The 17,306-nt window shown below is 39.2% G+C and overlaps 1 protein-coding gene across 1 annotated transcript in view; it reads right to left on the reverse strand.

Annotated features, from left to right (window-relative positions):
- Window positions 1–17,306, reverse strand: part of XPR1 (xenotropic and polytropic retrovirus receptor 1) — a 108,656-nt gene that overhangs the window by 26,291 nt on the left and 65,059 nt on the right. The window contains exons 3-5 of the mRNA XM_080623185.1: window positions 9,900–10,001; window positions 4,089–4,312; window positions 111–260 (exon numbers count right to left, since the gene is read on the reverse strand). Of these exons, the coding sequence (XP_080479311.1) occupies window positions 111–260; window positions 4,089–4,312; window positions 9,900–10,001 (476 nt within the window). The remainder of the gene's footprint in view (window positions 1–110; window positions 261–4,088; window positions 4,313–9,899; window positions 10,002–17,306) is intronic.

Genomic DNA, 17,306 nt, shown 5'->3' on the forward strand with positions numbered 1-17,306 from the left:
GGTGGCAAATACAATCTAGAGAGGGCAAAACATTATAGGAATCAGTAGTGAATAAGAAAACACTGTTTTCTAGTTAAAAAGAGGAACAGTGCCCAGACCAGCATCTTTACCTCTGTTTCTGAGATAAGCTGGTTGATCTTCTTGCAAGTGTAGAAAGGTGCTACCTCCACCTCAGCCACCCGCCATTCTGCTCCCCGTGCTGTCTCCAAGTTCTTGTCATGCTTCTTTAAGATCTTGCGGAAGCCGGTGAAGTTCAGGTTCTGCAGACAAAGGAAAATAGTTACTGGCTTTTAACCTCAGTCAGGTCCCAAGAAAGTTAAATGGTTATATTTCCAGTGCTAGCAAAAAAGAAATAGTTAATAAAACCCACCAAATTATTGCATCTATTGTCAGGAAGTTTCTGATTTACCACTATATTATTAGAAGGCACACATATTCCTTGCAAATAATAGAAAAAATGTGGGACTCGGGGGCATAAAGCCATATAGCTTATTTGCAGGAAATTACCTAAACTTCATGTTTCCTGAAAAGCCAAATTACTCCCACTTTCTTCCTTAATGCAGGAAGTGATGACAATCCTGATGAAACCCCCCTGAAGACTAATAACCTTTGGACATGCTCAGAACTTGCATGCTTGAAGTTATTTCAAGACATGCTCCCTCTCCCTCGGTATACCTTACTGCATATATCCCAGGTACTGCAAACTGGCAGCTGGTCTCTGGATTAGCAAGAGCTGTAATGAGCTCTTAAGAAACATATAAAGCTACAGAAAGACATGTCTTATTGAAACTATCACAGTCATTACCAATCCTTCAAGGGTCTTCCCTTCTGAAAAGGCTAAGCTACTAACTTCTAGTTTCTTTAAACTCTGTGTTGGTTTCAGATCAATTTGTCCAGATAAATTCATTATAGAAGGGAAATCTTTGTACAAAATTTATAAATGCTGCAAATTAGCTCAAGACATGTACATCTCCACAGCACCATCCTTTTCTACAGAGTACGTTGCACAATGACTGCAAAACTATTTTAGACTTGCAGATGTGGGAGATGAAACTCCCTAGTATGTAGAGCTGCATTAAAACAAGAATTAATTGTTCATTTTCAAGTTACATATGAGACTAACCCAATACTCTTCTAATGCACAGTAACTTAAGAAAGGCAAAGCTCATCACACTGCAGGCAACTGCAGTGACAAGATGTATCCGAAATCCTGCATTTCATTATGCAGAAAACACCACTCGAAACACTCAATGTTTCACTCAAGCAACGGTAGGAACACAGACAGATCATGGCAAGATTCACCTCTGGGAAAAAAAAAAAAAAAAAAAAGCTTAGAAAGGAGCTTGGAAAGAAAAAGAAAGAAAACAGCAAAATCCCATGCTCTAGGGAGAGGTGCCAGCTACTCACCGAAATATTTTCAATCTAAGTATGCTGAGTGATTTAATACCAGACCCCTATCATATAGGTGAGGAAATGAGGGTAGGGAGACAGGGGTAGGAAGCCAATGAATTAACAATCTGCACTATTGCAGACAAGAGACTTTAATTGTTTTCTATTGGAAAAGCCAGCATTCCACCCAGGGAGGCCACCATTTCAGAATCTTGAAATTAAAAAATGCAACAAAAGGATGATTTTGGTCAGAGATTTTTCTGTAGCCTCAACTAACATCACTTTATCTGCCATGTGTCCAATCCCAGCCTAATTGGTGTGCCTTGCTGGTCTGGGCATGGTTACACCAGGCACCCTTGAACCTCTCCAGCAGCATTTCATCCTCTGGCTGCAAAAATCCTGCAAGCCCAAAGCGCACAATAAAAATACTGGTGGTTACAGTGGTGCTTCTGACAAGGAACATACAGTGATGGAACAGTCAAACATCATTCACACAGTCAGATGCTATTCATGATGCTTTTGTTTGGCAAGGGGCCTTTTCCAAGCCTGACTTCCATTTCTGCTGGATACTAATTCAATCCATTGAAGGTGAATAAAAACTAAAGAGTACAACTTATGCAATAATATAATGCAAGATCAAGTAGAATCAGTGGACTCAAAACTCTCTGCTCATATACAAATGCGTAAGGAAATGCACCAGCAAGACAAACACACAGCAGTTTAATAAGGCTGATTCAGTATTCGTTATTTGCCTGATTAATGTACTATATTATATACAGTGTAAGTAAATACTATGTATTTAATAATTAAGATTTGTTTGTTCTGAAACACAGTATTTAAAAAAAGAGATATTTATAGATCTACACACTCTAGAATTTTATATTACTGTTAATAACAAATCAATTTCATCAGAAGTTTAATCATTGGCAAGTTAGATATCAGCTGCCCTGGAGACAAGTTACAGTTCCACTTGATATTTGGTTTGTGTACCTTAGAAATGAATGCATGCTGCTTTTGCTCTTGCTTCAGTCTAACAGGCTAGAATTTGCTTCAGATGTGTTTTCTGTTCCTGGTAACCCACCTTTAGACTTCAGCATTTCATCCAAGTCATAGCTTGATATTGATAATGCCGCTGTTGACTTCCCTTTACCACCTACATGAAGGTCTCAGCTATGTCATCTTCCCACCAGGTTACTGTTTTTCCTCTCCAAAACTTGAAGAGCTAGAATATTCCTAGTTCTTATACTCTAAGCATAAAAGTGATTAAGAGAACTATTCTGGGATTTGGTTTTATATCTGGTTTAGTACTTGTACTCATTGTCCTAAACTTCAAGACCAATTTGAACTAATTTTTCTCATTCTCAATATGTTGTAGAAAGAAGCTCTGCTCCTTTTGGATACTGTGAAAGCTATCAAATCTAGATGGGATTTACATCAACATTTTCTATATGCACAATGGACTCTTGGTAGCAAAAATATAGGTGTGTAACATGCCCTTCTTCACTGATGAATAATAGGAAAAGATTTTCCAAATTAATAACCTATGTCACCAGTATTTAAATTCTTCATCAAGCCTCAGAAGTGACTTTTGTAACCAAGAATAAGAACTTTTTTTTAACCAAAACTAAACTTGAAGAAATCACAGCACGTAATACTGCTTCATTCCATTCCTGAAAAGCTACAGATACTCTACCTTTCCCAGGATTTTGAACCAGAAATTACCTCTAACAGTTAAAGGGCTTGATGGAAAAACTCGTAAGTAGTTCCCAGACATGTACTCAAAGACATAACATCACTTTAGGAATGGTACAAATACTCAGAATTTTGGTAGAATTAAGTTTGCCCATACTGCAGGTAGTATTTCTAACAAGTAATTTTGTTCAGTAAAATTCTCCAGTACAATGCTGGTAAAGATCTAAATACAGATGCACTAAATTTAAACTCAAACATTGTTATTTAACAAGCTAAAAACCCTCACAGTAAGACATGTAAAAGCATTTCAGAGTACTTAACACCAAAAGAGCTATCCCAGAAAAAAAGATGATAACAGTTTCAGAGTTTAGTTTCAAGATTTTTGGAACAATATCAACATCTGCAATATTTACCATGCCCTTTCCTGCCAGAAGCCCTAGTACAAGTAAAGATTTGGTTTTCTCATACTTCAAGGCAAACGAGCCTCTATCCTACAGAATTGAAAGCTTTTTTTTTTTTTTTTTAAAATGAATGTTTTAACAAGAAATTCTGATATAGCAAGGTCACAGTCACTACCATGGTAACGCCAAGAGAAAACAGTATGTTAGCATTTCAAGTTTCATTACAAATATTAGATAAAAGAGCTTCTTTCTTCCCCAGTGTGTCAGCTCCAGCCCTGCACAGAACACCACATTACAGAAGAAGGAGGTACTGATATAACTTCATGTTCTGGCCATGCCTCAGCAAAGGGTGTTGGGGTCAGCCAGCTCAGAAAAGGAAGACGAAGGAAGGTCCTTCTGAAGGTCAGCTTAGCAATTCTATTTCAACAAAAAGCAACAAGACATTACACTGCTAGCTGCTAAGCATCTGCCTTTTCTTAAGTGTCAGGGAACCCAAAATTAAGGAAGAAATTAAAATAACAGCCTGAATGAGGCAACTGAAGGATACATAAAGCACATAGTCATTTACATATAGGGCTTCGTAAACCCACATCTTTTTGCAGGTACCTGATAGTTCTGCAGTAAGATGAGGCTGAGGTAGAGCTCACTGAAGGCCAATTTCAGATCTTTGATATTCCTATGCTGGACTCGTTCTTCGTGGGACAGGTGGAAGACTGGCTTTCTGCGCCGCTGAAGTGTGGAAATCCCACTGGCTTCTTTTTGTGCATCCAAAGTTGATTGTAACTCAGTTCGGAGAGTAGTAAACCTGCGCTGAGCTTCTGCAAGCTTTTCTGTTAACAAGGAAAGGAAAAAGTCAGATGAGAGGACAAGAACTTGCCTACTGAGCCTGTAAAAAGCACTATACCTTTTCCTCAAATAACGTGCCTGTAGGTAAAAAGGATTGCATTGAATAACCTACAGCATGGTCTTCCCCTGCTAAGCATTAAATTCCATGACTCTGCATTTTTCTCTTCTATGAAGCTCCTTTTAGTTAAAGACATGAATTCAGACCTCTCCACTTCCACTCAAGATCTGATTTCTAGAGGATGCTTGTTCCAGGACCATACACATACCTGTATGGTATGGAAGAAGACCAACCTGCTCAGCTGCTGCCTGCACTGAGGGGCCATAAACCAGCACAAGGATGCAGGGTTAGGCCTCCTCACATTGGCAGAGCCACAGCTGGATGCAGCCAGGCAGATAGGGTCTCATCCAAATACCAAAGCAGTGACCACACGTCTACTCTGCACACAAAGGAAAGCTGATCGCCTTTCTCAAATAAAGCAAATGCACAAAAAGCAAATGAGGAAAAAAACCAACTGTTAGACAATGTTATGAAACTTGACAGTTTAGTAAGCAAAGCACTTTTCATATCTGTGCACCCACTACTAACTATGTGTTTACTATCTTTTTATATGACAGTAAGGAAATCCAAGGAGAAAAAAAAAAACCAAAGAAAACAAACCACACTTCAAATGCGATGCTGAATTTTGTTGCTCAGAGAGCAACGCTACCCTTCTGCCAAGCTCCAGTGACAGACAAACACAGCTTCTGCTTTGATCAGCAGTTACAACACTACTAGCTGCTGTACACAAACTGCTGTAATAATATATCCCTCTCTTCCTCAGTTTAGGCTCATGCAGGTTAGAAGCATTGCCTCATTATTTACTGATTAAAGGAACAGCCAACCTGAATTTAAATATCATTTTGATGTTTATTCAGAAGAAGTCAGCCTCTCTTCCTCACATCTCAAGTATGAAAAAGGTGTTCCTTTAAGTATGCTGTTTTATGTACTTTCAGAAAAACATAATTTTTGGCTAAATAAAAATCTTTTTAATGCTAAAACCAGCATAACTGACACCATTATCTTTCTCTTTGTTCTGTACAACTAGTTCCCTCCAGTCTTTTTCCCTCTCCTATGGCTTTAGTCACAGCTTTGGCATCTCTACTGATAAGCCCCATCGTGGACCACAGGCGCTGGCCAGGAAGGCACGAAATAGATTCACAGTGTTGGAGCAGCGGCTGGAAGCTGGAGCCACCTCCACCCAGCAGTACACACACCACCGCAACAGAAAACATGGAGCCCCACGGTCCCTCCACCACCCAAAACTTTGCCCGACAGTCTCCTGGCTGTCAATCTAATTCCCCTTCATTAGCATCTTACATAACTTAATAGTAATTTTCAATTGCTGCCGCACTTCCCTCAAAGTAAGATTTACTCTTATGGGAGCAATTCTGACTTTCTCCTCAGTCTTATTCAGTTCTGGTTAATTTTAAGAGCAAACCTCATCTGTAAATAATTATACAGTGCTCTGAATAAGGTATTTTCCAGAAGGAGAATGCCTTTCTGAATGGAAAATTGGAATCAATACACAAAAATCAAGTATGGAAAAGCATGAAACTCTCTAACTTTCCTGATTATAAGCTTTATTAAAAGTAAGATGTTTTAAAAAGACAGGAAAGGATAACTCCTCCATGGTAACTTCTATAGCTTCAAGGACTCCACTGAAGAGAGGCAATGTAGCCCACAGTGAGAACTGTCTGCCCACAGCCTACAGTTACATAATATTTAACATACACAAGGTCAGACTGCAAAAATAATCTTTCCCCACTTTGGGAACTCTCTTGGGAAGAAGTAACAGATATCTATTAGAGCAACTGTTAGAATCAAAAGCCTTCATATAAATAAAACTCACAAGTTTACTATATTCAAAATGCCATATTGAACTGTCTGTGATACACTGAGATTTCTTTGGATCAAATTATTAAATATGCAAGAGTTTAAATCACATCTCTAAATTGAAACTATGTTCCATTTTCCCTATGTCCAGAAAAAAAAAGCCAACTAAAAGCCTAACAAAACAATATTTAAAGAAAAGACAATGCTATGAACTAGTCTCAAAACTGCTGCTGCAATTTTCTTCTTTTCAAAGCAATGTCCATTAAGAAAACATCATCTCCAAACACAAATATTCTTCTTAATTATGTACTGCCCTCTCACATCTGTAGGGGAGGACCACAGCTCTCTAAGAATGAGGCTTTAAAGGCAACTGACTCACTCCTGGGAAAAAGCAGTCCTGCACCTTCTCCCTCCTGCTCTCTCTCACATGGACTCCAGTTATACAGTCCACAGATAACTTCATCTAGTTAAGGTATGATTTTATCATGGAAATTCATTGCAGAAGCAAAATAAGACAAAATGTGTGCCGCTGTTCTTAAAAGCTCATACTGAATTGCTTAAGGAAACAGCAAAGCAGAGTACAAATTTATTTCTCAGTTTGCAACATACTCCAAAACGAATGAGAAGTCATTCACCACTAACCTAGCACTCCCAAAAGTGACATTTTAAAAAAATATGCCACTTAAAGAGTTAGAAAAAAGCAGCATACACATGGAAACTGGAAGCACTCTGGTTGCGTGGCAGCATTTTGCATTACATGATGCCCACTAAGTCCTCAGCTCAAGTGTAACCTCACAGCAAAGACTAAGGAGAAATTTGAAACCAGAGGCAGATTTCAACAAAAGTACTTGCAATAAAGAAGCAGGTTTGCCCCCAAAATGCTTCTAGATCCTGACTAAAACCACCATCTAAAGAGTTGCCTCTCAACTATACAATTCCAAGTTGTTTTGACTCAGTTTTCCAAGTGTAAAGAAAAGTTCTCGCATAAGGATCCTGAAAAAAAGCTGTCACACCAAAGAGCTAGTACAATTTCTCAAGTTCCAGCTCACATGGCCATGGCTGTGATCAAAACCTGTTTCACCAGAGAGAAGATAATCGAACAGCCCATACCTCCTTGCAGCTACCCAGCTCAGGAGTCTGGGCATTTTAGGCAGGCTCTTTCAGCACTCCTTCCTTTCCTACTTGTACTTATTATGTTCACTATTTTGCTTACCAAGTTAAAGCCTACAAATAACAAAACCATCTCCTAAATTAACCACAAAAATGTTACTAGCTACACTGTAGCCCAAGCAAATCCTGATGATACTAACTTAAAATATAACAAACCTCCGCTTTAGAAAATCCCAAACACAAACCAAAACTGGCCACAAATGAAACTTCAGCACTTGAATAGGCATTCCCTACTGGAAAAATCTGAAAATTTTACTGCTGTTCTTTTTATTTTCAACTGAGTATAGATTTTCTTGAGCATAGTCCAAATAACCACAAATTGTTTATCAAATCAGATTTAGTTAATGGCTGTTTTCCTTCCTACTGAGCTGGAATAATGGTCTGGGGAATTAAGGCTATGTTTGACAAGAGCCAACAACCTGAGCAGACAGAATTATGCAGCAGGTACTCCAACCCTAAATACACCAGGGAGGAGCTGAGGTCCAGGAGGAGCCTATCCTGAGAGGAAAGGGTGATGTCCATGCTGTGGTAATCCCTGGCAATCTTCACTGAGGATCCCTCAGTGCAGGGATCAAGAAGATGACAAAATTAAGCAGGGATCAAAAGAAAGCTTAGCTTTCTGGAAAATGGGCAATATTTATTGTTGTAAAGCCAAGTGTGTAATAAAACATACGATAAACCTATAACAAACAGGATGCACCAGGTCACAATCCAAGCTAACACACACCTGGAGTTACAATAGGGTCCGACGTGACAAATTTCTGACATGATCAAGAAGAGGAACCACTGATAGAACATTTCTTGATATAGCTTAACGTTAATAACCCTAATAAGGGGTTTCCATGCGGTTAAAGTCACGTCACTTCTGCAAATAAAAGACTTACTTTAATCTTATCACAAAAGATTTTCAAATTACATGTATTCTCTCCTATAACATTTTTGAAATGACAGCAAGATGGGAAAAATCCTATCCTATATTATTAGTGCCATTTTAAACAATGCTGGAATGGGTGCACATGTACATGTGGGTGCACGTGCGCTAGCAGGTCCTCATCGGGGAAAATTATAATATGTATTGTGCATCTAAATTGACAGAACTTCCTTCACAGAGTCTAGCTCATAGTACACAGGATCTGATATAACTAGAGAAGAAAGACAAGTTTCTGAGCATAAATGCCTTACCTTAGACCTGGGATAAAACCAAAAGATCCCACATGGAAACAAAGCACAACAATTGTTCTCAGTTAGGTACGTATGAATTACACGTAGGAAAACGCCTATAAAGTATAAAACCCAGCTGGCCTAGTGAAACATACCACTTCTACCTACAAAATGCTCCTTGCCCTTGTTCTGACACCCACTCCACTCTGGCTATAGCAAAACACCACAGCTTCAGGGAGCCAGGAGAGCAGGCATAGCCAGCCCAAAAGAGATTTACTTGCCTAGATGTAAGCTAGACAGAGGCAAGCTGCAGTGCACTGTTACTGCCATCTATTATGCTTTCAGCTATTCTCATGTTCACAACCCAGATTTTGCTAGCAACAAAATAGCTAGCAATAAAGCCATTGCCTGATGGTGATTAAAATATTTTGCACAATTCAACTGTCTTTGTTACCAGATTAAAGTCAGAAATAGAAAAGGGTACCATATTGCACTGCAAAAGCTTGTTTATAGCATCAAGTTAGTAAATCAACATGTTAAGAGAAAGTACAGCAGAAGTCAGTGCATCACTGTCTTCATATTTAAATGCTTTTCTAGTTGAAAACCCATTTTAAACTTTACCAAAAGAGGCAGAAAACCAGCTGAAGTGTAATGGTAGGTGGAACTGGATCACACTAACACCAAGCTTTTTGCAGCAGTATTACAGGGTGAATTTCCAATTATCCCATTCTAAAGAAAACACAGGATGGGAAAGCAAACTTTCTCCACAAAAACAACAAACAACAGCACTCTGACACATGACCCCTAGGAATCCCTACTCTTACCATTACATTTTTACTCAATTTACTAAACAGGAATTTATACACAGCCAATGACAAACTGCTACTTGGCTGACCTACTCCATGAAGTTTAAAGTGTTTATCTGAAAGTATTTAAAAACTTGGAGACATCAGGATGGTCAAGTTATGATACATGGGCAAGTCCATGATAGCTATTCCTGCACAAGCGCAGGGAACAGCAGCTAAGGAACTTAGCACACCTAAAACATGCACAGGAAACTGTCACCATGGATAAGCTGAGAAACTGTTCCCTATGCCCTACCATTTGAGATAAGAGCATCTTGAAGTTCAGCAGGACACTCCTGCAGACCAGTGAAATCACCTGCCCTTCATTTTCCCTCCATGCAAATACCATGGTTTAGGCTTCACATCTGTGATTAAACCAGAGCAGTTTCCCATATAAACCTGCCCTATAATTACCTGGTGGTAGACCTGCATGACCACTGTGGTTACTCTGAAAGTTTGGGAGCTTTGGACTCTTTTTGTGTTGCTGTATTTTCCACAAATATACACAAATAAGCACCTTACCTGAATAGAAAATGTTGATTTTGGCAAGTTCTTTCTCACAGGTTTGGAAGAACTTCTCTTCAAACGTGGCAAAACATCTTTTCACTGTGTCTTCATCTGTGTCTATAAAACAAAAGGTTTAACAAAAGAAGATAAGAACAATTTTCTAAGTGGCTGCCATGGAAATATTTCTTCAGAGTAAATCCATCTTCTTCATTATATAGAGAAGGAAGAACAATAAGGCCCTAAAGGCTCTGAGGGAACACATATTTGCCTATAAAAGGAATTATACAAAGATTAAGAGATATAAACTCATAAGCAGTAACTGTACCTTGGCCAAAGTTTTCATCATATTTTTTGATCCTTCAAGTGTTATTGCAGATCTCACATCCTTCATTTCCAATTCCAAACCCAGCTTGTGCAACTGCACCTTTAGAGCCATCCTGGATCAAGACTGCTCTTTATATCTACAGGAACTTTTTTAAAAGGCATCTTACCTGCCATCACAAAGTCACCCACTGCAAAGCTGCACACCAGTGGAAAGGAAACACCATTCTCCACCCCCACTTGCCCACTTCTGCTGCCTCCAGCATCCTAAAGCCACCCCTCATCTGCCACATCAATCCAGAACAAAGCCACACAGCTGCTGCAGGGGTGGTCTCCTTCCTCCCTCCCACAGGACTTCTCCAGCCATGTGCTAAGCCAAATCAGGGAAACATCTTCCAACCAAAACAAAAGCAGATTAAGTAGCAGCATAACCACTCTCAACATGCTACCACTATATGTCAGGGTTAAGTTACATTTGCATGTTCTGCTCTCCAGTCTCGGGCACTGGCAAGTTCTCCAATACTAACTTTAGTGAAAGCAAACCTTTTTATTGAAGATTAGGGTTTATGATGTGGTTTTTATTTCCTCCCCTAAACATACTGCAGCAGAAAGCCAAGTACCATCAGTGTTGCATGTTCATGCCATGCCCTTTCCAGCTTGTGAGTCATTTCCCCCAGAGATTCGCCACACTTTGCGCTGGGACTTGTGTATGGGACCTAAACCTACCACAGGCACTGGTCTTGCTCTTGAAGAACAAAACTGCCCATGAAAAGTATTCATCCTAACTTAGCAAACGGCATTTAGAAGTGCAGAGTTTTTAACTAAAGGCTTCATCTGACCTCCCAGGAGGACTCACTGGTTTAGCTACCATTTGCCCCTTCTCATCACTGTAATCCTTCAAATACAAACCTAGCATCACAGCAAACTAAAATACGCCTGACAAGTACATGGGAAACTATGTGCAAAGTATCTTCTTTCTTCCCAGAAAAGAAAAACTTCATCTCACAAGCAAAGTTTAAAGGAAGAGGCCTAAAATTATGATCAGACCCACACTCCTCCCTCCCTGCTGCTCTGGGGCTGTTTTAACTCTTGGAAAAGTTTTGCACAATTTACAATTCCATAATTAAAAATCTGATATTAAAGCAGCAATTTGGTCACTTTGTTGTTATAAAATTACAGCACAGCATCTCCAGAAGTGCAGAATTTCAAAGACAGAATGAATTTTTTAATAATTAAGAAATTAGTTTAATGAGTAAAAAATTAGAGACAACACACTATAATTACAAATTTTAGCACCGTTCTATCCAAATGTTCCTAATGCTGAAAGAAAGCACTCTTCATAACCCCATAGTTAGTTCTGAATTTCAGTCTTACAGTCTGAAAAAGTTAAGTGTTATTACAGAGGAAAAATAAGATTTTATTATAGCTTTAATAACATCAAGAAATAGATTTTGAAATACATGTTATTAAATTGAAAAGATGAGTGTCTACAGAAAAGTTTCACTTACTAGCAGATAAATAGACTGTCATAACTAAGAAAACTTCTTTTAGCATTAATTTTTTAGGTAAAAATCACCTCAAAGTAGTATTAATCAAGAGAATATTTAAACACAAAACTTTCAGCATTCAGAATTTTCTGGGGTTTTATGTTTGTGGCTCTGATATTAAACACCATAAACCTACATACACTTTAGTATCATTTTTAAGGGTTTGTATAGAAAGGGCAAATAACACAGCAGAAGACTGCAGGGGCAACCTTGGAAGAAGTCTGTTGTCTTTTGGAGTTTGACTATGCTTTAAAGAATGAAACAGAGAGGGGGGAAAAAACCCAAACAACAGTCTTGCACCGATGACGAGTATTTACAACTTCACTATCTGAGAACTTGTAGAAAAGAATTTGCAAGGGCTCCAAAGGCTGTTCCAAACTCCAAGTTTAGGCTCCTGGGGTCCCTTTATTACCTGACGTTTATACTTGCAGATTCACAGCTACTCCCAAGGCCGAGGGCTCCCTTCCTTATGCAAACAAACCCTGAAATGACAGTGTTATTGACGAGTGAGCCAATCTCGTTTTAAAATATAAATTTATTAATTGGGCTCCAACTCTTCTTTGCTGAAGAAAAGCCAGAGCAGCCCCGAGGTGTCATTACACTCCTGCTCGAGGGCATTGGCCCGATGCAGACTTTGCAGAACTGAACATGCATGTGCCTCAACTGCTCCTGCTCAGTCCAATGCTTCAACACAAATCCCTCTTTGTCGGCAGCCTAAAATCAGGAGGACAGAAAATAACTCTTGCTTTGAGGCTGGTAACTTTTAACAGCAGAGTCACAGCAGTTGCAACATCCCACCCTGGAACCCTGAAAGGCCAATCTGAACTTGCCTGCAAGAGCTCTAATCCTTGACCCAACAGCCTTAAATGCAGGCAGACAAAACACAAACAGGCAGTGAAGCAATAGAAATTACTATGCAATACTTAATATGCAGAGATTTTATTCACTAGCTGCCTGAAGCTTTTCAAGTAACAGTGACCAGGCAGTATCAAAACAGAGCTGAATCTCAAGGAAGGACCTGAAGGGCAAATTCTTCAGCCCAAAGAGTTTACATATTTCTAGCAGAAAAACTTACCTATACAGGCTTTCTGGCATGGGGTAATCAGCATTTCCTGCCTTTAAAAATAAGCCATATAGAAATAAAAGCACACAGTGTTTTCCTGCTTCGAAACACCAAACCACTTCCATCATCACTTGTTTCTGGGTTTCAGTAAATTAATTTACAAAGCAAAAATAAAACCAAGGAAGTTTTTAAACTTCAGACACTGGAACTATCCAAGAACTAACAAAAAAAAAAAAAAAAAAAAAAAAAATCAGGAAGTTCTATGCAGTCAAAATATCACCTTTTAAAATAGGAAAAAGCTCAGCAAATTAACATACTGTTAAACTAACATAATCAATGCCAAATACATTAAGAAATATCTTGTTTTGTACATTACTGACCACTTCAGGAAATGATAATTAAGTGTATTAAGCAGTTTGACTATCTCTGAAGTCTGGAAAAGAAAATGGGCTTTAAAACACAAACCAACCACTACTGAAGACCTTCCAAAAACCTTGAGCTCAGGAATTCAGGTCTCTATTTCAACCTCAAAACATCGCTGACTCAGAGGAAAACAAGTTCTATACAAACTATTCAAAATCGTTCTCTAAATGTCGAACACCTTCTTACAAAAGATTCTGCAGACCATGGTGGATGCCAGCTTTAAAAATCAGGATTCTCTCTGAAGAAAAGCTTTCCCTTTGGTCCCACTCCCACTGCAGTTCAGTCATTTAGCTGCAATAATAGACAAGTGCTGCCAAGGCTACTGCCTTTATTTATTTATTTTCCCCCCAAGGCTAGGACAGGACAATGTTTTTTGCCATGAGAAAATCACAGTGCCAGAAACCAGCCTTGGATTCAGAAGCTCCATGACAACAGAAGCTGTTTTTAAAAGGCATCCAGTTATTGCTGCCAAGAAGGGCCAGGGGTAAGCTTCCTTTTGTTCTTTCTCTATAGCCCTAATTCTGCATTTACCCTAAGCTCCACGAAGTTGCCATGAACAAGGTTGCCAAGAAGATAGTCTGATCAATATTGCAGCTCCACAACCTCATCTTCCTATGCAATTTCCTGCTGTGAATAAAGTAAGCCTAAAAGGCTCTTGCTTTTCCTTGCAAAGCCAAGTGGTGAACCAGCAGTGATCTGGATGTACTCCCCTATCACCATACTTCCTAGTTTGCAGAGAGTTCAGACACTGGCACACCTTAAATAGAATATGAAGTTAAAAATTAACATTCAAGTTATATTCTGACACTGTCCCAAGCACTCATTTCTCAGTGCATCTGTCAACTGTTCATTCAATTTCTCATTTTCTGCAGATCTAGTGTATAAACAAATGATCAGCATCCTGATCAGCTTTACTTACTTCAGTGCAAGAAAACACACAGTAAAAGTTTTCTATGTTAGAGCTGCATCCTCTAAAAGTACTCATTTAAAAACATTCTTCAGTCTATCATGCTGAATTTTAAGGGGCATTTAACTAAAAAGTATTAATTAGCTTTGTTACGAGATTAGCACAGGTTTACTTCTCCAAATCACCTTCTGTTTTATCTGAGTAAGATTATTTCAACACTTCAGCTAGAGAGGAGGCAATTTTATTTATCAGAAGGACTCTGCCATCTATTCAGTTAAAAAAAAGGTCAAACTCAACATTAGCAGTAAAACACATCAAATCATACTGAACAGGTGATCTTAAGTTTAACATCCACACCATTTTGAATATGCTAAACTTTTAACATTTTCCACAACATCCTTGGTCCCTTGCTAACTAAAAGCCCTGTACATAGGGCTCAAATAGGCCTAAAACTGTGCTCTGAAAAATTAACGAGGTTTAAAACCGTTTAAAACAGTTTTCTCGTTCCCAGGTCTGTGAAGACAGTAACTGCTTATACTTGGAGGCTCAGCGGCACAGAGCGAAAAGAAAAAAAAAGCCACTTTCATTACCAGTCAAAATTCTAGCAAAGTGGGTCACTATAATGAAACCTGTATCTGTTTCCAAACCCCCATCAGCTTTGTTCCTCTACTCAGCCATGACAATTTTCTAATACTCTTGACAGTTCTACAGCACCAAGATTATACAGCTCTCCAACCGTTTACACAGAACAGTGGGAAATTTACAACTAGAATCAAACTGTGTAGTACACAAATGCAAGGATGACAATTACGTTTACACCTCTAATGCGTCATCCTCATGTGTATGGGGGTATTCTTCCAAAGGAAAAGTTCTCCTGCAAGGCAACTCCCTTCCTCACGACAGAAAGCCACATTTGGGTCACCTGCAAATTGGATCACTCACTGAAAGTTTCCGATAAATTAATTACCACGTATTTTCATGTCCAATCTTGTGGCAAATAAAATTTGGTAGGAGAAGACTTCTAAGTGCTTAAAGAACAAATACTGAAATTTCTTTCTAGGACATGCTCTTGCTATAGGAAGAGGAAGGAAGCCAACTCTGCTTGCATATAAGGAACATTTGCATTCATGTTCTTTCAACTTAGCTTCTGAGCTGCAAATTGTACATACACGTGTAATGGTGTGCATCTCTCTTGAAATTTATTCCATCAACAAAAAGTGGACCTCAAATTAAAATACTATGAGATCAGCAAAAAAGAAGGTTTATGCACAAGTTAATATTAAAAAAAAATATTTCATAGCAGGCTATACCTACTTTTCTAAACCATCATGGATGAGCTGGTCAACCCTCCACTTAACGACTGCTTTGGACCAGATTAGACTTGGTTATTAAATTATGTCCCTAAATCTAGTAATAAAAAATGACCACTCAGGTAGCAAATGAGGCTGGTGTTGCCTGTACATGCAGTGTTTATGTGTGGGTGGGGAAGGAGAAGGCAAGAACGGTTGCAGTCATCAATACAAGTCCTCTCAGGTTTTGGTTCCCCATTTTGTTTTTACCAACTGACCCAGAATGAATGGAATCTATTTCAAAATACATTTAGAAATTATGATTTTCAGGTTGGTAAATTTTTTGCGTCCTTATTTTTAGGTTGTAACACTGATTATCTCATGAAGTATTCTTGTAGATGGTTTATTTAGCAGGAAAGAAAAAGCAACTTCCACAACCTGTGTACAAGCTAGATATCCAACCAAGTGCCTACTATAAAATATTTATATTCGTGACTCTATAAACATAGATTCTAAAGGAATAACAGCATCCTGGTATGAACTTCAGGTGCAGAAAAAGCAGGCAATGCAGTTGCCAGATGTGAGAAGACAGCTGTAGCCCAGCTGGCTGGCTATCAGCTTTGTAGCTCAAAGTGTCAGGTTTTGTAGTGTGCAGGGTAGCTGCACAGCTGTTCTACAGCTTCACTTCTTCAGGCAAGTACCTAGCACACAGAAGTCATCCTGCAAACAAAGGTGGCAGCACCAGACTTTGTCAGCTATTACAAAGAAGTCACTAATGTGAGAGCGCATCTCCTGGTAAAAGCACAGCTATACAAGCATTTACTGTGACAAGAGCTCCAACAAGGCCATCTGTGCAACGATGCTTCAAACCTGACCTTTTCCAAATTCACTTATTTTAGAGGAAAAAGATTCTAACCCTTCAGCAGATATGTAAAAGCATGGCTAGTGCACCTGGAAGAGGATCTAAATAACTACTTTCCAAGTAGCTGGAGTGGGGGGCGGCAAGAGGAGTGCAAAAAGCCCAACTAGGTTGACACAGCTTTGGAGCAGAGATGACCCCAAGCCTCTGTAAGCTTACCTCTCAGCTGTCCCCTGTTCTGCTGCTACAATTGACCACTGTTGTCTGAATTTGCAAACTGCCAGTGCTGTCTCAGCTTTGGGATTATACTTCCATTCTGTCTGTGTATGTGACCATGATGTTTCAATGATTTTACAGTGTTTCGCTTCTGAACCATTAGGAAAATCAATATGCCCAGTAGAATTGCAGAGCCTAGGCTACATGGTACTTCAGATTTGAGCACCAGCAAGGCATAAGCTTGTGATGGGGGGCGGGCGGAAGTAGCACAATACAGTAGGACAGACCTGGATGCCAGGAGACATCGTACAGTGACAGCACTCTAAATACCTGCCTTCCCTTGTTAAGAACAACCTTTAAATTCTTACCCCTTTCAAGAAGGAAAGTAAAGATTCACTATGTGCTTTCACCGAAGTTTCCCAATAAGCTAGACCAGAAATACTGCCATGCACTTAAGGGTGGAGAAAAGATGGTCAACCAGAGCTAAAACTCCAGATGAAATTTCACACTGACCATTACCAGACTCCAAGATAAAGAATGGAGAATAACAGTGTTAAGTTACTCAGTCAGTGTGTATGAGGACCTGTCCAGATGCAATGGTCATGTATGCTCAGTTTAGGCAAGTAAGTGGCAACGCAAACAGAGAAACTGCGGTGTTGTGAAATTACCAGGATCACAGTGGGATGGTTCTTGGTTGCACAACACACCTGTGCATTCCTCAAGCTGCTGGTCTTCTGCCTTGAGTTCTGGCTTTCATTTAAAGGAGACAAGACAGCAGCAATTATGGTTGCACAAAA

This window comes from Psittacula echo (genome assembly GCF_963264785.1).
Source record: "Psittacula echo genome assembly, chromosome: 7".
NCBI lineage: Eukaryota > Metazoa > Chordata > Aves > Psittaciformes > Psittacidae > Psittacula > Psittacula echo.